The following is a 22303-nucleotide window of genomic DNA, read 5'->3' as shown; positions in this document are numbered from 1 at the left end:
GCAAACCGAGTCTTAACCGAGGAGAGAGGGAGAGAAACACCCTCGGGGCTAGCGGTAGAAATATTTCGCCAGTGGCGAAATTCTAACTCTTGATCGTGAGAAATCTGATCAGTAGCTGCTGCTGCTGCTGGCCTGCTCGCTAGTTCTCTACCTCGACTGTCGGCGCGCGCGCGGGCTCTTGATGTACCATTTTTGGAAATTTGCATTTGTTTATTGTTCCCGGTAAGAAAAGAACCGTCTAAACATTAAATTATAGACGTCTTGAATACGGTGTGGAACAGTGTTTAACTGAGTATTATAACCACCGGGACACGAGGGTCTACAATTCACTGCCCGAAGCGATTCCTTTAGAACGCTTTGAGCAACGCCCTGGGGCCCGCTTACTGCCCGCAGCGTTAACCGGGCTATAACCAACCAGTAGTAATCCGAACACCAAAAAAACTCGCAACAAAAGTACCGACGGATCCGAGAACTTCACAGAGATTCCCGACACGCGGCTTCTCTCGGACAGCGTCGAGCATGTTAACTACTTTACCCTGTGGGCATTTAGCGTGTTGGACACTGCGTTTGAGTCCCGCATCCATCTGCCTGGTCTATATCACCGGCCGTACATTCAAACTTCGAGCACTATTTCTGAATTGCCCATTTAAGCGTCGACCATCCCCTCTCGTTTCTTGAACCAGTTCGGTATCTTTGATCATAGCTTTTTTTAAGAACAGCATGTGAAATGGAGAGGGTCAGATTGGTTATACTACGGATAGGAGTGGTCTTAACGCCATGTCCGCCGTTGAGACTTTATCCTGGTTTTATTGCGCTATATGATTACAAATCTAACTTGATAAGACAGCCTGACTAATATGGTTTTAAAGTCCCAAGACAAGACTAAGATATACGAAAACCTATTTGACTATGAAGCTTTAACCAGATGAATACAGTGTTCAGCTGCTGCAGCTGCTTTATCCGTGATGAGATGTAGTTTAGTTAGATTTCCTGTACTGGACATGCCGGACGCTGGTCACTGCGACTGCGCCGTGGTCAAGATTATTCTTTTGGTCAGAATCTGTATTTATGCGGTTTATATAATGAAATCAGTTTGGCTGAGTGAGGAGGCAATAACCTGGGGTTAGTTTGATTTGTATTGAAAGAAGCCCTGAAGCGATCAGCCGAATCATGGTACACTAGGGATACACAGTACTCTCGGTACTGGTGGAGGGACGGGTCAGGCGATTTTGTTCTTTTACAGTGGCGGCTGCTACTAGAAATACTTGAATACATTGGAACTTATCGTCTTGATTTCTTAAGATTCTAAATAAATATCGAAATCGATCAAATTTAGAATTTCCTTATTCCTTATTCGTAAAATTTTAGAAATTTAACTCAAACATATTTTTTTTGAAAATCTTTCCTGGGGTGACAAGTTGCGTGGAACAAGTTCAGTAAGGACTGGTACTTGATGGTGTGGCTCCGATGGTACCTGAAGCGATACTATCAGAAATGGGTTAACGATAATAACAGACATCAGGTGTGAGGAGTAGTGTGTCATCTAAAACACATATCTCATATTTCAACTGTCTCTCTCCCTTCTCTCTGCTCTCTTTCCTGTCGTGTCTAACGGGTAAATCGCTCCATTCCAGAAAAAAAAACTCACTCGCAACAACAACAACTGGTTCTATGGTGTAGTGGTTAGCACATTAGACTCTGAATCCAGTAGCCCGAGTTCGAATCTCGGTAGAACCTTTATATTCTTTTTTTCTCTGACCGGTAGCAGGGTTGGCGTTGTGAGGTAGCCAATCTCGCCAATCAACCGAAGGTTCTATGGTGTAGTGCTTGGCACATTGGACTTTGAATCCAGAAGGGGTCTCACGGTCCCCCTTGTTTGCTGTCAGCTTAGTACCACTGTTCGTGCATCAGTGAGGTTGATAGTAACTGATGTGCCGGTCTATTGGTCAGTAGTGAAGTGCTCTTGACCGATGGTCTACAAGGGCCTGAAACTATATACAGGGCTAATATCGCTTCAGATGCGGATTCGAGTGCTTTTAGTCGTAGCACTCAGCATCACTCAGCAGCATCCCTGGTTGCAGCTATCGAAATGATGAAGTCATCTGAAACGGAAATGAGTTTAAATCGTCACCAATAGACGAGACCGTTTAAATTCAATTGTATCGTGAACAGTAACACCATCAGTGGAACGGAGTGTAAACTAATTTTACGTACCACACAAATGATCCTCAACTAAATTTACAAATATCTGAAAGATTCTTGTTAATTCCAACAAAATCAAGGATTTATCATGAAACTAGGATGAAAATTGAACAACATTAGCACAGCCTAGAAATGAACTTATTTAGCCGATTAGTTTTAGAATGGGCATTGATCGGGGACTAACAGGGGCAACACTGCCCCCTGGTGTCGATTGTGCAACTGACAATCATATTTATTTCATTGTTCATTTTATGCTGTTGTCAGAAATTGAGATTTATAGATTCTCCTATACTGATCGTTGGTTTATTTCCTCAATATCGATACTTAACTGAATATAAATAACTGATTATTTCATTTCATATTTTTCAGTCTATGGACGACGGGTCAAATTACCTCGGAGGAGAACACAACACTGTTATCAGAAAAGGTAAGAAGATTATTCTATCGTATATTCGATGTTTATCGATGGTATGAAATGTAATATCTGTAATGGCGGGAGATTAGCACGCGATAAACCGACAACAGAAAGTCTGGCTCCATACTGATTACTACCAAATACCAATTAATGACTGTTCTTTAGGCAATTAGCCGCTGTTTTAAGCGAGAGACTCGTATCAATTAGTGGTAGTAATTATTATCCATCTCCCTTGAAACTGGATCCTTAATCAGTTGTCATCCGCACAGCTTTGTCTCATCAATGCCTACCGTGAGGGCGCGCATCATTAGACCACACAAAACAACTCAAACAATACTTTTATACAGATACGATATATTAAAAAGATACAATGTATTCATTCGGCTATTCTAAAACTCATCAACTATAATCAAAATCTCAAATTTCTACCTTGAATATTTCAAATTATCTCACCCGTATCCCGTGGGAGCTAGGAATATTAGGGCTGGTCTGAGATATCTGCTGAATCATTGCTATGTAAGGACTTGGCTTTTGGATGGGTACGATTAGATTCTGTGATGGTAGGACTGAGGTGTTCCGATGGCTTATAGGACTAGGTGTTGTGACGGGTTGGCGCTACGAGGACTAGGTGCTGTGATGGCTAGGACTAGGTGTTGTGATGGGTAGGCGCTATGATGGGTAGACGCTATGATGGGTAGGAATATGTGTTCTGATGGCTAGGACTAGGTGTTGTGTTGGGTAGGCGCTATGATGGGAAGGAATATGTGTTTTCATGGCTTAGCACTAGGTGCTGTGATGGCTAGGAATAGGCGCTTTGTTGGGTAGGACTAGGTGATGTGATAGATTCGATGATGAAACATTGATTCTGAATGTGATGTGATATAATTTCCCGTGGAATCCACTGAAGTCTCCTCTCCCTGTCGTCAGCTCTAAACCACGTCGCACGTTACTCGATTGTGGAAATGATTTTTCTATCGATAGCCGCAGGGTTGAGTGATAGATGGTTGGGGTAGAGCGAGAGAGGAGGGAGAGGAGGGAGGCTGCTGTAGCCCTGGGCAAGGTGACGACGGTTACTGCAGTTCACTATATTGATATAATACATTACACACACTATATGATATACCACTGCACTAACCCGTGTTTGTGGCTAGTTGAAAATCCGTTTAAACTTTATACTGTTGGAATTCAAGAATTTAAGTGGAATTTAAGAATGATTTATAGTGATGAACTGAGTTCCATCCATAGCTGTGGGAGTCAATTTAAAGTGAGCAAATTTAACACTCTTAAACTTTTCCATGTTTTTCGTGTGGAATTTTTACGTAGCATCCTGAGAATGTAGGGCCCAATACAATTAATAATACAAATTGCGTATGTATTAATATGAGTATGTCGAAAGAATTTAGGATATGGAGTGATCTAATCGAAATCTCAATCGGTTAGATATAGGTATGGAAACAGAATTAGGAAAAATGTTGATTTATCATGACATTTTTAGAGAGTACCTTAGGATTTCTGAGATAACTGATATTTCAACGGTGCACGAACCCAATAGATATCAGTATCTACTGTTTTAGATCCAGTTCTACAGTTTTGAGTGAGAGTTTAGTTCGCGTAAAGATTAGATTTTCAAATGAGTTAACTCATAACTCACTGGAACTGGGTGATGGTGGGGAAACATGCATATTACGGATCCATTTCTCCGATTCAACGTCAGTAAAATCATCCTTGAATTTATGTTAATTTCCCTTTTATCGGTTGAAATTTTACGCTTTCGCGAATCTTTCAGTCGCATCGAGTTTATCGTAGAGACTCGAGGAACGGAACGGAACGACGCGGCGGCGGCTACGGGTAGCACCAACAGCGAGAGCTCTAAGAGTAACCTAATACTTTAATGATTCCATCATCATCGGGCGCGGTTCACATCACAGAAAAACCAGCAGCGAAAACTCTCTCGCAAAATAATCAACTTTCATATCAAAAACCCGGCCGACAATCGACCATATTTCTAATACTAAATATAGCTTTTGTAACCGGGGGTTCTCGCGGAGTGAGGATCGGCGTTTAGAGGCCACATCTGTCCATTCTGACCAGATACGGTTCGGTCGTGTGCCCCCAGGGCCAGAGCTGCTGGTTAGGCGGGCCCGATTTCTCTTCAAAAGTAACAAGCGGTCGACGCGATCGCCTTGAGCGACGGATCAACGAATGGATCACAATGGAATTAAGTTTCTTAGAGACCGGCGTTTCGTTGTTAGAAAGTTTGGACCAACTGTCAGCTAGGAGAGAATATTTAAATTGTAAAACTAAATTCAAATCTAATGATGTCCACTTGTACGTATTTGAAAAACATCCGCCATTTTGTTCCTATAACAATAGCGAACAAGGGATATATAGAGATCCGTAGGGATATGTAGATACGCGATCGAATTCTTCAAAACCATTTAAACTATTGACTCGAATATATGTAAATTATACGGGTTTATCTGAAACTTGTGCCTTCTATTCAACACGGACCCCGACGCATTATATCTATACTGAATAGTGTCATATTTCTCTATCTGACTGAATATACATGATTTTGAATCTTTAATTGATTCGATATATCGATTGATTTGAATTTATTACAGTCGCGATATTCGACGAATCGTGACGTCATAGTAATAACCGAAACCATTGTCGGGTCACGTGTCACGCTGGGTTTATAGCTTTTGACGTTATGCAATTAGATGAAAATGATTTATGAACAGAGTGTAGCGAGATAGAATGCGCAGTTTATAGTCAAATAGCCGTTAAATTAACATATGTCAAAGTGCGGTGCGATTATATACATGATCGCGCTGGGGTTTACAGATCAGTAAACGGGTGACATTATAAATAGGTAATAATAATTATCATTATCATTATGATTTATTTCTTCAAAGCGATTTACACAACAACAATTTATAACGAATGACGTATGATAATTTACAGCAAAATTTAGATATAAGTTATAGCAAGGTATCTCTCAATCTTCCCGGCCTCATCTCTCCTCTCTCTCAATTCCCTCTTTGCGAATTAATAAAATCGTGTTCTTTTGAAAATCAAAGTTGAGCGTACACACATGTGAAATGCTGCATGAAACGTAATGCTGAATCCATGTTTGAGAAATAATTCAAAGGAAACGTTTAAAAGTTTTTGAAAGGCAATGTTTTAGACGCGGCGAGAGACCGAGTCGCTGAGTGACTGAGTGCACTATACTCCACGCGGGCCTCGCTCCGTAATAGGATCATACAAGTAGCTTTCAATTTGAAATAAAACCTTATTAAAATGTTCTATTCGGGAGAACGAAGGCAATTTACGCGTCGCCAGTCTGTGATGTCATAGTTTGCTGCAGGCAGTTCCTCTCGGGGAAAAATCGTCAACGTTTAGATTTCAATTTTGGTCGTGTGTGAATTATTGTGCAGAGCAATATATCAGCGGATCGAAGCCTTACTGAAAGTTATCAACCGAACTAAAAGTAAAATCATATCACTAGCTATTCAATTACAATGGACAGGAAATTATAGAATTCGTTTTTCTTTCAAGCTCTTCTCCTCTCTCCTCTCTCCCTCCTCTCTCTCACCAATCCACTCGACCTCGTCATGTTTTTCCTTGTTTTCTAGTTTACCCGTACGAAATGTCAGTTAATTTGAAAAACACAACGAACAATATAACAATATTATCCGATCGTATTTTCATTAAGGAGCTGTCAATAAGCTGTCAATTTCTGATTGACAACTTTTCCACACCTTTTCAAACCACGCTGGAGAAAACATTCATAGTATTTGACATTATGAAAAAGTGAATATTTAGGCGAAGAATCGATTCATAAGGGATTGATGATGGTTTCAAAAACTCAAAAACAGGGTCGAATATTAGGAGTAGGATTCCAGCTATAACTCCAGTCCGCGCCGACAAAAAGTATTCTCGATGTAAATTGACAATTATTGCTATTATTGCGAACGCTTGCCCTAAGCGGCAACGTTTGGGGATAAAAGCAAAACGCTTACGTACCCCGCGGCAAGCAAGCTGCCAGCTAAATCAAGAGCCGTCAGCGCTTTTTCGGAGCATAATTGCCTTCTACAGTCGCCAAATATCCATCGATCCAAGTAATAAATCATAATAAGAAAGATCACATGAAAGTCTTTTATTTTAAGAACCGTTTCTTGATTGCGCTTTTCCTCCCAGTCAAGGAGGAGCCTCGCGTCTAACAAATTGATTGCAGCCGTGGAAATATCAAAAGGATTCAGCTTTTAGCGGATGCAGTGAACTGCAAATATAAAAAAAACCAATTGAACTCCTTACATAACTCCTAAAGTACATCATACATATACTAGTCTTTTTCTTTCCAATCGAAATTCGCTTTTTATAGATGACCTTCGGTGTGTAAACCAACAAAAAACATGGCCTCTTAACATGATTGAATTGTTTGATAGTCGCTGATATGAAATCTTAACAAATCATAAAATTATATAATCACAGATGTAGCAATTACTCTCAAAACTAAGGGGGGTTCGAATCCTGAATGTCCTTATACAATACTTACCATCAAGTTCGTCATAATATACATGTAGATGAATGTAGTGATCTAATTTATCGGTCGATATTTGGTTTCTATCGTAGGAATATCAAATATGAGAATTGAGATATCACTAGTGTGTATGAGATATCAGATAATCGAATTGTTCTACGAACGATAGACGTGAAATCCCCGGCGTCTGACGCTGAATTCTCTCAGGAAGACCACAATTCTTAAACCATAATCAACCCGACGGAGAACGCGGGGGAAAAATTCTAATTTCATAACCATATCTCTCCTCGCTTGCCGGTGGTCGGAATATCGTGTGCTTTTGTTTCGCCGTTCGTAGATATTTATGGATAAGTTTCTGTGATAAATTAGAAATTCTCCGATTATGAATTCAATATACAAAACGCTCGACTAGAAATTGAAGCCGACAATTTTACTATACGAATTGTACAAGATTTCAATACATTTTTCCGAAACAAATGAATCTTAATGAAATATTTTGATAAATTAATAAGTTATAATGTATCAATAATTGTTGGCATTCATTTTCTTTGAGTAGTGTCTTGCACAATGAATAGATTTTGAGTAAATGTATTGAATATGAATTGTTAATTGTATATTATGTATATGTAATGTATTTGGTTTGAATGTCTGCATGTATGTTGAATCGTATCCAACTCCGTCGTTCAATTGTTCAATTATTGGATGTTACTTTCTTCACACAAATGAACGGCGATTTCTCGCGAGATTTCCGAAATATTCTATTGGAGTTTTTGAGATTCTAAACAAAAACCGGCTCCAGTTAATCGATAGTTAACCAGCTTTAATTGTTATCAGTTATCTGCGGGTTAACTTCGAATCAGTTTTTGAGCGACTGAGATCTCACGAGAAACGCGACAGAAAAAGAGTTTGTTTTTAAATCTTAATCTGTTTAATGACAAACTCTTTCTGTCTATTAATTTACAGCGGGCATTCGACCGAAATGTGACAATAAAGATTTGGTTATATCAGGTGTCGCGTCCCCAACTGATGTGTTCTGTTCGGTGCCTGGACGACTGTCGCTGCTTAGTTCAACCTCGAAATACAAGGTCACCGTGGCCGAGGTCCAACGTCGACTGTCACCCCCGGAATGTTTGAACGCATCGCTACTAGGGGGCGTACTCAGACGGTAAGAACAAATTCATTTTTATCTTAGAAAAATTTAATTCTAGATTTTAAATTTCAAATAGAAACTTTTTTTAGAAGATTTATCTATCTGCAAATTCAAATATAAACCTTTGCTGTCCGGACACAAGCTGGCTTTAGTGACACAAGATCCAGGCGTAAACATAATTTCGTGGAGTAAAATAATCTCTGGATTAACTCGTATATACGTATATCTGCATGAATAGGATTATTAGTAATATGATTATATCAATATAATCTGGTCTTTATGGTTGTATCAAAAGCCTTCGGGGTATCTAGATACTCACATACTTAGATATCATTAAAACGCTCATATCATTTACTAGTATTCAATTGTATTCTTGGATTAATATTCAATCCTCTGTTGTTGGCTACACGTGGCTTTAAATCAACTGTTGTTAATGATACAAGTTTGCATGATGCGTATAGATTTTCCGATTTTACGGTCGGGGATGATAATATTGCCTGTTTGGCCGTTAATTAGCTAAAACTTTATCCGATAGTAGCGTCTGTCACGCGATGTTTGCTACTGGGAGGTACGGTGTATCATTCAGGCGTGCTGCGATCGTCATAAAACATGTTTTCGTATATTTTCGTGAAATATTGACGCGATTTGTAATTTGATTCGGTTTTTGAATATTTTCGTTTACTGCGTGTGCTCTCTGTCTCTACTGTTTATCCGCGCTGGTTGAAATATCGATTATTTAATGTGCCAGAAAAAACAGCCGATATTTTTTTCTCTCTTTCACAATGACGCGAAAATTATAATAAAGCAAAACTCAGCAGTTTTCTGTATCTGCGAATTATAATTGTCTAAAGTTACGCTTTCGGGGCGCGTGGTATCGTATACGCGTACAGCGAGCACGACCGCGCCCAAAATTAGTAGTTTATATATAAAAAGCTTTATAATAATAAAAATATTATGTTCACTCGCAAAAAATCGATACCATTATCTCCCGATATTAAATGACCGCCGAATGATGAATATACACCGATTTACTACACAAATTAATAGAAATAACTGTATATACATATCTATATACAACGCATACATATCTTTCTGGAAAAATGCTCAGTGAAAAATATTGATATAAATACGATAGTTTTCGGTGTTTGAATTCATATAAAAATGAATTGATTTCTAACTACGATTGATTAAAAAACTACGTTTTCTATATTCTCTGCATCAAAGGCTTTTATCAAATTCGTCAAACTATGATTTTTATATTTACCGTATGAAAAGCGATGTTGAATATCTTAAAACCGTAAAATTGATTCATATTTACCGTATCAAAGGCTTTTTGTAACTCAAATTGAATTTCCACTATAACTTGGACCACTACACTATAACATGTTCTAAAATAAGAGAACTGTTTTGGATATTCGCGTGAATAATACTGTGAACTACAACAGTAAAAGTTCTAGTGACGTCATTATAAGCGATGATTCTTCTCTAAAATCCTAAGAGAGTGTTTTATATTAGTTTTACTGTAACAGTCTCTTGTCTCTATCTATACCGCGCATGAGGTGTAAGTGGTAATATTCTTCCTGATAAATCGTTAAGTTCGTTCTCTCCCTCTGTCTCAGTCTCAGTCTCTGCCTCTCTCTTCGGATCGAGAACGACTTTTCGCCCCGGAGCAAAATGTCTTCATCATGGGAGTCTGGATGTAGTCAGCTACAGCCGCAGCAGCAGCAGCAGTGGCAGGCGGCAGGGTTGGATACCGGCTCCATATTCGATCAAATTCATAAGCACTAGATTGATTTTTGTCGCATAAAATATATCATCAAAGTAAGAACGGATAATTCAATTTGAGGATGTGGCGCTGTTTCTGAAATGAGTTAATTCTAGAAAATTTAGCGACGATGAATTTCTGTCTTTATTATTCGCGAGAGAAGAGGCTTCTTTTGTTTGAAGAGAAATTCTCTATTTTTTTCACCCGTTCTAATCAGCGAGGGACGGCATAGAGGGAGGGGAGGGGGAAGGGGGAGGGGGTGATGAGTTGTTGGTTGTGAAAATAAAAACTCTGCCCGATTAAGTTTACTTTTGTCCAAATTATTAATGTCACTATTTGCCAAATCAAATCACGCACACCAACTCGCACACCGCCCGCACACCGCCGTGTTAATACATCATATTTTATCATGATATGAGGATGAAATGGTCATGTTTTTCCCTCCGTTATGCGTAATATCTTATATCTAATTAATTAAACAATGTTTTAATCTGCGAGTAAAAAAAAGATAACCGTCACTCGACTGACAGTACGTGTCGGTCGGCAATCACTCGGCTGGCAACTGAACCAAATATCACGGGATGAGATAACCAATCAGAAACAAGCTGGAAACTTTTTGAGCGAACTTCAGCATGACTGAAAAATTAATTCCTTTGACTTTGATTGCATTTCGGCCGAAATGTCTAATTTGTCACGCGGTATCTGTACAAATTTCGTTCCCGAATCGTCGACGAAGCTTGAATACAATGGACTCAGTTTTAGCGGAACAAACTTTAAGGTTTCCATCGTGTTAATGATATTATTTGAGTTTAAATGAAATGTTCTATGTGGAGGACTCTCCTCTCACTGTGGTTCCTGTTTGTAACCTCCTACACGCCGACAAGCGGACGACTCCGGCTCTATAGTCTGTTTCCGGTTTTTATAACAATAGTCAAAATGCCCTCATGTGACTAAATAACCCCCACCTGCAAGAACAAACAGAGTCCCATTCCACGGGACTCCTTTCACTTACCCTATAGTCATTCACTCTTGTTTATTCTTGTCATATTGACAATGTTATGCACTCTTTGTTCGCCCCTCCCATATCTTTATTACGATGTAACAATTTCCACTGTTTTTATCTACATTTTGACTGACACAAGAGTCACGTGTGATCGTTGCTATAGGCGACATTGTTACGTCACGAAAATTTACTATGTAAATACATCGAATTGAATTGAATTGTAATTGACCCGATTACCGATGCGCATGTGATCCACCGTGTCTACGTCAGGCCCAGCGGCAGAGTTTTACAAATAACCCTAAACTGAATCGGGTTTTTTTCTCATATTATTAAGAATACAAAGACCGTCAAAAGGCACTCGAAAATGTGACAAATTTTACACGAAGCGCCTTAGGAAAAATGGCGGCGTCTATGTCTTTGTTTCTGTATTGCGACACGTAGTATACAGCCAAGGCAGGCATGTGCTCGATCTCACTAGAAACGCAGCCGAAATTGGTTCCTTCGGGCGAAATGCGCGTTTCCTCAGCTTCTCAAATAAGAATTGAAGTATCTTATAGCGTGAAGCAGCCTATCCGTGATTATTCGAGCATGCTGTAGCTCAAGTGGTCGCGCTAGTATTCCGGCTGGATTTCCCAGCGCCGCGGACGCCGGCCCCGTAACAAGTCCGAACAACCCCTCATTAGTTATTGATTAACAAATCTCTCATGTTTTGCCCGAAGCGGCAGTGCGAAGATAAGTCCCCGGGCAGAGTATCGGGCCTCGGGCGCCGTCTACTCGAAACCCTAAAGCGCTAGAACCCTGAAGCAATTATTTCTAGGAATATCTCTGCAGTCTCTCGGCTCTTAGGTTTTTTTGTCTCAGAAATTGCTATTGTAACTTTTTCACTCGGCACGTTTGGTTTTCGCTGAAAAAAAATCCCCCTAGCGCTACTTTGTGTTGTATTTTCTAATTTCTGACGTCTAATTCTTATTCCACGCGAGGCTCTGTTTTCAATATAACTTGCGTTGTTAAGTAAGTATCGCAGTTTTATCTGCAGGGTAAATATTTGATATTTGACCTGACTGACTTGAACCTTATCGGTCGCCCTGAGGTATACAGCTAAACGCCTGTACCCATCAGTGGTCGATGCCCATGAGCGGCCCAGCCTTAGGATATTTTGTACCCAGAAGGAAGCGACATTTTATTGCGGTTGTTGAAACTCATACGATGTGATGGATTGTAGCTACGATGCTGTAGGCTTACCGCGTATTTTGCTAACGGCTGCGACTCTGTACCGCTTGCGTGTAACTCCATCGACAAGACACATCCCTTTAGGGGCGAGGCCTTAAGTCGGGTTGGTATAACAGGATTAGAGCTATCCGTTCTGCCAAAGGCAATTCAACATCGGCAAGTCGATGTATTGATTGATATTTATATAATTGAAGCTCGATGCTGTAGCGTGCAATCAGCGCCTAGTCAGCTTGCGATAGTTCTACCGACTATAAACCGCCCGATTGTGAATCATCTGACGTTAAATACGACAATTTAACCGCTCAAATATGCGACCAATAACATTCCGTACATACCCGTCGTGTCGCTGATAGAGAGAGAGAGAGCGCGCTTTTGAAATCACGATTAATTGGGTACTGCATATACTCCCAGAGATACCCAGAGACGTCATACTTACAGAATAGATCATAATATACAGAAATTCTTTCCAATTGTTTTGTGAAAAATTTGAAATCTAAATTTCAAATTTCAAATTAGAATTTGGTCGATATATTGGCCACGCAGTTTTTGTCAGTGTGGTTTTAGATCGCGACAGGTGGACAGTAGCCAATTAGCGCAGGTGAAGATTCGCCACGAATTAAAATATGCCCTCTGGTTGAGCCGCAGGGTTCGGGTTTAGGATCTACCCAGTCCCTTCGGGGCATCGGGCGTCTTTCATAGCTAAACTTCATCACTGATGATTCCATTATATAACATTTATCCATCGTCTGTCCAATGTACCGTACCGCATTGTTGCCAAACTGCGTCCCCTAGGCGATATCAACCGTCGTCATTGTTCATTGTTTATCTTGACCACTGCACGGGTTTCAAATCTGACCGAACGCTCTGTTCGAACTATGTTAAGTATTTCGACCACGTGCGATGACAAAGTTCTTGAAATAACTCCGTCTGAAACGAGCGGTCATCAAAACCTTTATACGAAACTAATCTATAACTTAGTTCTGTGCACGCGCACTTATTGTACACAAATGATATTGCGTAATACTGTATTTGGAATGTGTTCAAAAGGATTCCTCAAAAATTTCTAAAACGCGTTCGCGCTTTGAGTTTTGAGACTCGGAATTTTAGCAATTCTGACTGAAGCTAGGACATTTTTCTACTGAAGATCATTTGCTCACAACATTGTGGCTATAAGTACTCGGGGAATCGGACTTAAATGGTCGACGTTTTTATCGATTTGGTCGCATTTGACTTCGAAAATAAAGTAGCTTATGGAAATTGACCCTTAAAAGCAATAGTGACATTACTGAGGCCACCATGCTGCTGCCGCTGCTGCTACTGCTCCTGTTACTGCTGCTGCATCGTGTGCTATTTCAATTAAAACTCAAATAACTGAGTAATGATATCTTCTCAGAAGCGGCTTCTTTTGATCTGCAAGTCGTACAAGTCCCAAACCAGGACTTCACCTCTGAGATTTGTATTTTATTAAATCCATTCCAAGATGATATCCACAACTAGACTAGACAACTGTTTTACAACATCGCTGCTGCTGCTGCTGCTGCTGCTGCTGCTGCTGCTGCTGCTGCTGCTGCTGCTGCTGCTGCTGCTGCTACTGCTGCTGCTGCTGCTGCTGCTGCTGCTGCTGCTGTTGCGGCTACATGATTGGATCAATTTTGTGGTAACTCATCTTCGACGCCGAATTGAGAGCTTATACTTTTTTTACGCTCTATGCTCTACGCTCGTCGTTGTCAGAAATAGTCTAAGATTATATTCTCTTTTTACTATAAGCCTGGACTGGAATCTCGCGTCGTAAGGCGCAGGCAGAGAGAGGATCTGTAGAGAGATGTAAGATCGATGGTAGATTGTATACGCCGAGGCGCGGCGGCTGCACAGTTTCACAGATTACCCCAAATTTATAAAACCATTCATGTGAAACATATCGCAAACCCTCAGGCAGCATATTGATAAATTTCAGCTTCAGATATTCTCTCCCCATCTTCTCTCTCTCTCTCAATTATTGAACTGTCTCTATACTCGATTCTCTCTATTCTTCCTCGTATAACTTCAGCCATTGACAAACAGAAAACTGTCAGAATGTGTTTTTATAGAAAAAGTGACAATAGGGTTTTTTAAATCTTAAAATTGGGAATTGTCCCTCCTATTTATTAGATTGGTTAATTGATTATGATTTAGAATTTTGTGTCCCTTACAAACCACTACACCGGGAACGAAACAGGCGGTTATAAACAAGGATTTTAAAATAGTCAAATTTCTCGTGAACATTTAATTAGGCATGAATACAAGTAGGCCTACAAAATATATATGTGTAGCCTATATACCATGAATATGTAATACCTAATCAGCAAAATAGATTTCAGCTGCTAGGTACAAATATGTTTAGTTGAAACATCAACTGAATGTCGAATAAGTCTGGGAACTAACAGTCACACAGGGATTCTAAATTGATTTCATCATGTAGAATCTATGAAATATTTTCCTGTTTACCAACGAATGCCCTGGTTAAATCGAACGAGAGTTTTTTTCCGTATAGTCTTATGGTTTGATTTTTACATATTTACGATTTATATCATTTCAGTGCTAAGTCTAAAAATGGCGGACGATCACTTCGCGAAAAGCTGGAAAAAATTGGATTAAGTTTACCGGCGGGGAGACGCAAGGCAGCTAATGTAACACTGTTAACATCACTAGTCGAAGGTAAGAATAACACGGGGATGAACTGGAAGGGGGCTGGTGGTATCACGAGTGATTGCATCTTCTCTTGGTCCAGCTGTAGCATCACTAGTCCAATCACACGAGTATCTGTGTTTGTATGATCGTACAGAATTTGTTTGTGCAATAATTCATCCGAAAATGATTCCAAGTGGAACCACGAGCGTCTGTATTATATACAAATACCCCTTATCGGCGGGGGTTCCGGGGTTCAAGAGCTGGCGCTTTACTACATCCGGTCGGGTCGGCACTGCTTCAAAGTCAATACAGATCCACCGTGCCGCACTCGTGTGTGCTACCAGGTTCGAATCCCGAATTAAAACCGATCATGCGAGTAATTAACTTAATATCGATTATTACGTGTCGACCTGCTAGTAACGCCCCCTGCTGGTTTTCACTAGAACCACAGCGGCCAGTGATCATCAAAGCGATTTTGATAATTTATACAGGAAATCATGGCGGTTTTTGTCTTTTGTCTGTGAAACATGAACCGGCGCTGGATCTATTTAAAATGACGTGTTTTTCCTGTTACTTCGTGACATCCAGAAACACAGAGAGAGTATAGCCAACAACATTCAAGGAGAATATCAGACATCTTGTATTGTTCGAACCACAACTAGAACAAAACAATATTTTTCCTTTGAGCTTAAAATCGAATTGAAACAGATAACAAACCAGTGGTCCAGTTTCCCAGTTTCTCAAAAACGATGAACTCTTTAATCGAACAAGATTAACTTAATGAAAGAGAAATAAAATCGATTCAAAAAGAAATTAAACTTTTGGAAAACTGGACTCACGTAGAAAACCGACTGTGGCCGATTTATATAGACCAGTTGCATATACATTGACTAGCTGGCAATTGATTTAAAATAAAACCGGTCAATATATGGGCCTGTAGGCTATATTTCACATGTAGGTTTTTTTAAAACAGATTCACACCTCATTCTGATTGTAAGGGTGCTCGGGTCTATGCCCGACCTTCCTGTAGGAAATATGTCCAATATAAAGGAACGCGTAGTTAGGACAGATGACACTGGGAGGCCCGGGTGAAACTAGCAGCGAATCTGGAATCAGGGTCATCATTGTAACCACATTCATTCTCTACTCGAGATGATAATTGAGAGAGGACGCGAGGGGGTGGAGCGCCGTGTTCGGTCAAGCGGAATCCTCATCCATCCATCATATTTATGTTTAATTACTACTTTTACCTTGACTGTTCACCATTCAAGTCGCGCAGATCTGCGACGTTTCATATCGGTTAAAGGTAGCAATTTGCGCAACTTGCGACGATGCGTCGTATTCAGTTGCGCAGGTGCTGTGTTTGTGTTGTGGATGTCGGAATAAGGCAGCATATGGCGCTTTCATCTATGCTTGTGAGGGGTAATTTTTAATGCAGTAGATTATCGATAGTGTTTGGAATATGATATTATCTAAGGTTCAGAGATAATTGCGCTTTTTCAGTCAGTCAGCCAGTCAGCCAGTCAGTAGCGGTGGCGTGGCCATGTTGTTGCCAGTGCCCTCCTGTATTATTGTGAGACAGACCGAGGCAGCGCTGTCGTATCTCATAACAGTTCACTTTAAAACATCTGTTTCTTTATATCGCTCTCTTCAATGCCAAATTCACTTGCAGCTCCGTTATTCACTTTTGTCTCCCTCAACTCTACTCACTATCTGTGATCTCTATAGTGGATCTATCTTGTGATTGACTCCACAGAGTCACTAGTTTGTCGAATTATCTTGGACTCTGTATTCATTACGACTCGCTATTTTCGGACTTATCCATCCGATCTAACGAAGCCATTTTCAAGATATGGACCGACTCCAATTGACTGTGGGAGTCAGTCACTAGTTTGTGGACTCCTAGATGGGTAATGGATTTCGGGAGTCAGTCACCAGTTCGTAGACTACTAGATGGATAAATTGACTGTTGGAGTCAGTCGCTAGTTTTATGAAGACGACAACCCACACGTGTTTGACTGTAGATCTCGGATTGTATTCGATTCACCGACGCCGTCAGTATCGAACACGTTTTAATGTTCAAGAGACACCGACCTCAATAGGTGACAATAACACCTATATTTGTTCAGTCGGTTCATTGCGATACACAGCGTGTCCACGTCCTATAGAGAAGGTGTTTGAATAGAATAGAAGAAGTTGTTGTCCATTTCTCAAGTCGCGATAGTTAATTAATAAACTGGTTTTTAATCTCGGGTTGGTTCTGTGGTGTATAAAACGCGAACGGGTCTCTTCAGAATACGACAAACATCTCAAGCAGCGTTCTATACGTCTGTTCTCGCCGACATTGGCGCCACAGAAATACGCTTGGTTTACTAGCCGATAATACACCTATTGAAAAAACGAAAATCCTTCATTTCATTCGCGTATACAGGCAAAATAAAGCCCGTTTTTGTTGGCCGTTTCGCGCTTATGATGTAAAGGTAACCGCCATATTTGTTGTAAAAACCAGTTATAATCATTTCCGAACACAGGGCGTCGAATAGGGCCCAGTTCTACTCACTCGTTTTAAATTCTATACCTCGGGGCAACTTGTAAACAAGCTAAGGGTCTTTGTTGCCGTGTGTTTCGGGCAAAGTGGAGCGATTTGTTAAAAGTGAATTCATTTTATTATGAAACCTAATTACGATTGTTTGATTAACGGTGGTGACTGGTGCGGCGTGGACGGACGACTCGTACACACCGGATACAACCTCAAACCTCGCTCGATCTCTATTTACAATGCAAATAACTCTGTTTGGGTTGATCTTGATTTCGTAGCGGGACCTTTGTCTACATGCAAATAAATAGAATTCGTAATGTTCACCGTTTTAAACTGTTCATAAATACAAGGGAAGAACCGGAGAGAGTTGTTTGTCGGAAGTTGGTTATTCATGTTTAACACAAGATGGCTGCCATTGTAACAGTGTTTCAGTTGCTACTACGTCAATATATCCACAAGCTTAGTTGTTCAAATATTGGTCAAGGTTTAGATTTAAGACCGGTGATAGCCCCGTTTCAAAGGCAATCTAAAACGACATTAATACCAGTCTTACTTAAGATTTAAGACGATTTTGGACTTTAGTTACCGAGCTCTGGTTAACTGTCGAGACAACTAGACTTAATCTCAATTTGTTTTATCGTTTTGTATCTTTCTAGGAGAAGCGATCAGATTGGCTCGTGATTATAATTATTTGTGTGAAACCGAATTCCCAGCGAAACAATGCGGGGAATATTTAGCAAGGCAGCATTCAGATCCGGCTGAGCAGCAATCCAGAAAAAATATGGTATTAGCTTCAAAGTAAGTATAAATACGAACATTTTACCTTTCTTGACGTCTATGCCCTTAAACCCCCAAACCATTCCACCCCACCCTGGCCAGGGGTAAGTAGCATAGTGTATAGAACATTTTAGTATTTATTTATAGCAACGTTTCGGCTAAACACTATGAGCCATCATCAGGCGTTCTAAAATTCTCTTCTATTCAAGTATTTCAAATATTTTTAATCTTTGACGGAATCATTGTGGGATTTCTCTCGTCATCCATCTTACACGGATAGTTTGTACCTTCTCGACTTGGCGTCTGTGCCCTTACACCCCCAAACCCTTCCACCCCACTCCGGGGTGCAACTGAGCCCAGGGCGTCGACCAAATCCCCAATGACGGTCTACAAGTGGAATAACCACTGATGAAACACTATTCCGTGTTGCGACGATATATAGAAAATCCCGCACCCCGATTTAGGATTTACGTCCGAAAGGTTCCTTTTAGCTGTAAATTCATTTATTCGACGTTTCGACTAAAACCTAATAGTCATCTTCGGGAATGACGAATGGAAGATGGCTATCAGGTTATAGTCGAAATACCGAGTGAATTAATTCATAGCTTAAAGGAAACTTTTCGGACTTTATCTTCCGATTTGCGCGGGTTTTTCTATATAATAGCGGAATAACCGCCGATAAACACGAATACATCTGAATTTGATATCTGAGATTATTATTTTGATATCCAACCTGAACTCCCTGATAAGTGACGATACTGCGGATGATCAGTTCTGTAGCCGCCTACAATAATATTAATTTCGGTGTAAATCAATATGAATATGGACCGATAATTTACTGCCATATCTACAGTTGATTTGATTTCTGTACTCACTTGCCGCAGTAACATCCATCTCTTTAGAAATTTGATACGATATTAATACGAGTTAATTTTACCGGTATTTTTACTGTTCGATATCGATCGCAATCTAATTCGCACGCATTCATCGGTGTCGGTCCGGACCGCGCCTAAAGATACCATACTGAGTTGGATGCTGTTTCCCAGTCGGATACAGCGCATCGTCGTCAATATTAATACAATATAAATATAGATTTATTGCCGTGTGTATTGTTTTCTCGTATTTCTATATGAACGTACTGTGGCATGCGAGTAATAGATTAGGTTACTCGTGTATAGTTATACTATATTATAATTGCTACCACGAGTCTCGGCGCGTGTTGTGTTACATTCAATAAGTGACCAGATCCGCCGTGTGTGTCACAATCTTCATACCAACCATACCTCTCTGTGTGTGCCTCCCTCCCTCTCTCCCATATTCGCTCCATCCCCGTCCTTCCCTCCCTCTCTCACTTTGCCTTACACACCATGTTTGGTTATGGATTTTGATAACATAATTTCTTCCCACTCTCTCCCTCTCCCCTCTTTTCCTCCTCTCTCCTCTCCCTCTCCCCTCTCTCTCCTCTCGCCCGCCCTCCTCTTTAATATATCTCTCTCCCTCTCTCTGTCTTTCTCTCCCTCTCCCCCTCTTCTCTCCCTTTACTCCATAATTCGAAAATTGTGAAATGCAATTAACAATTGCAGTTGAACTTCATTAAAACAATGACGAAAACAGTATTTGTTTCTCTGTTGAATTTCAAAGCACAACATATCAAACACATGAATTTTTATTTTACTTCTATGGATTTGAAATTTCTGCTTTCTCAAAGTGAGCAGCGATCGTTTTGTATTTGAGAATTAATTCACCGGTGTATATACCTCATCCCATCTCCCCTCACCGTCTCTCTCTCTCTCTGCATGGCGGTTATTTCACGGTAAGTTGCCTGCGTTGAAATGCGATTAGAACACGGTAAAACGCGTTCATTCTATCGCAAATTATCGCACGATTCTGTAACGCGGCGCTGTCGCAGAGGTCTTAATTTAGTTATAATCCCAGTAATGACGCGGTAAGAATGGAGTGAATGGATTTCTACGGGTTATCTGACTGGGACAGATATTTCAAACTCGACGGGGGGTTTCAATGTTTTACGGGTCGTTGATTCTATGAGACTTTAACAAGTTATAATTATTTACACTTCACAACACGAAGCATCATTATTGTACTATCAGATTAAGCTCACTTGCCGTTGACGGTGTCACCACACAGTCAGACAGAGGTATCCTATACGTATGACACAGACAGCTTCCAGTTCCATAGTTCATGATCAAAAAGTTGACTCTAGAATTAGAATTAGTTTATTCTCCAATATTTGTACAAATCTTACCCAAAAAGTGTGGAACTGAGTCGACAAATGTAAAACCAGCTTTAGTGATTTAATGTATTTATTTAATTCAAGACACATTTAGGAACTGAGTGAAAGTTTTAATAATTTTAATAATAATTTTCATAATCTATTACACTTTGTTCTCCCTCGCCCCGCTCCCCCATCCCCCACTACCCCTTAAATTCTGGTCCTCCCATGCCACAACCTTCTATGGAGGTTTGCATTTAATTATGTAAACAGATATCGAAAATATCAAAACATTTCAAATTTTTTGAATATGATTGCATATCTAACATGGTTTTATTTTTGTCCATTTTCAGGCAAGTTTTGAAAGAGGTTATTGATCTATTTAGTCAGGATCGATCACCGTTGGGCAATACGCGACCTCAGACGATATTGGACCCCAGTATACAGCGCCATCTAACGCATTTCTCGTTAATTACGCATGGTTTCGGAACGCCTGCTATGACCGCTGCTTTAAACACGTTACAAAACATGCTGACTGAAATGTTGAAATACGTCGAAAAGAACTATCCATCGACGCAGAATTCGCAGATGAATTCCGGTTCCGGTATCGACACTAAACCGAAATCTGAACTGGATAAAACTATGGAGAACGGAAAATGAAAATCCTGCGCGGTTTTCCTGAAACGTGAATGGTGCCAGAATTCATTTCGTATTTCGTAATTTGTATGTGCAAGTCTGAATTATTGGAGCTATGTGACGACACTGTCACTCTCCGTGATTACAGGTGGCGACACTGTCACTCTGGTCGACATTCGTGGGTAGGTGGCGACACTGTCACTCTCAGCGATAGGTGGCGACTCTAAATTGTCGTAACGCATCCGTGGACTCTCACCACGACATCCGCGCATAAGTGTGTAAACTGTAACTTTCGATGGATAGGTGGCGACACTGTGACTGCTACACTCTCGAATAGGTGGCGACACTGTGACTGCTACACGCGCTGAAAGGTGGCGACACTGTGACTGCTACACTCGCTAATAGGTGGCGATACTATGACTGCTTCACGCGTGGATAGGTGGTGACATTGTGACTGCTACATTCGCTGCGGATAGGTTGGCGACACTGTGTGAGACACGGGTGTCTCTATAGACGGGTATCCCCAGACCTCGAGTTACTGTGAAAGAGAATTATGTTTTATTGACTGTAAATAATTATCGTAAAAAGTGTACCGCAAAAAATGAACACTGTTTCTTTGAGCCATAGTTACATTGAATATTGTAAAAAAGTGGATTCAGTCAAAAAGTCGGGACTCGAACCCAACTACGACCTATATATACATATAGTCTTTATTTCATGTTGCTGTCTTTGACACAGTTAATAATTTGAAACGTCTTGGTAACGTTTGTTCACATACATTATACAATTAATATATTAAATTTAATCTCGGAGTAATTCAATAGTTACAATTACTCCGGAGCTAAATGCTGAATGAATGTTATGTTTCATTGTTACTAAACCAGGGTTTATGAATAACTCTGTCACCAATAAAGTAAACCACGATAATCTCGCTTTGAAAATCTTACTCTTTCTCCCTCGTCTTGAAGACGAGAATCTAAAAATATCAAAATTATCAGAAATAGCGTCTGAACAATCACAGCAATCAGTCAGGGTTCAAGTTCGCATGGTCTGTACATAAATCCCTCAGTTCTACATGTGTTAATTTTCATGTCATTAATTATGAAAAATGATGTATTTCAAATTGATATAAGGAGTCCACAG

General features: G+C 40.2%; 1 protein-coding gene and 1 non-coding gene across 2 annotated transcripts in view; both read left to right on the top strand.

Moving 5' to 3' along the window:
• Window positions 1–21184, top strand: part of LOC141898373 (transcription factor AP-2-epsilon-like) — a 37808-nt gene extending 16624 nt beyond the window's left edge. The window contains exons 4-8 of the mRNA XM_074784225.1: window positions 2572–2629; window positions 8127–8328; window positions 14887–15005; window positions 18174–18315; window positions 20878–21184. Coding sequence (XP_074640326.1) covers window positions 2572–2629; window positions 8127–8328; window positions 14887–15005; window positions 18174–18315; window positions 20878–21184 — 828 coding nt within the window. The remainder of the gene's footprint in view (window positions 1–2571; window positions 2630–8126; window positions 8329–14886; window positions 15006–18173; window positions 18316–20877) is intronic.
• Window positions 1666–1737, top strand: Trnaq-cug (transfer RNA glutamine (anticodon CUG)). Its single transcript has one exon. It is a non-coding gene; the product is annotated as a tRNA-Gln (tRNA).
• Window positions 21185–22303: the final 1119 nt, after the last annotated feature.

Source organism: Tubulanus polymorphus, chromosome 2, assembly GCF_964204645.1.
Source record: "Tubulanus polymorphus chromosome 2, tnTubPoly1.2, whole genome shotgun sequence".
Lineage (NCBI taxonomy): Eukaryota > Metazoa > Nemertea > Palaeonemertea > Tubulaniformes > Tubulanidae > Tubulanus > Tubulanus polymorphus.
This window is presented reverse-complemented; position numbering and strand designations above follow the sequence as displayed.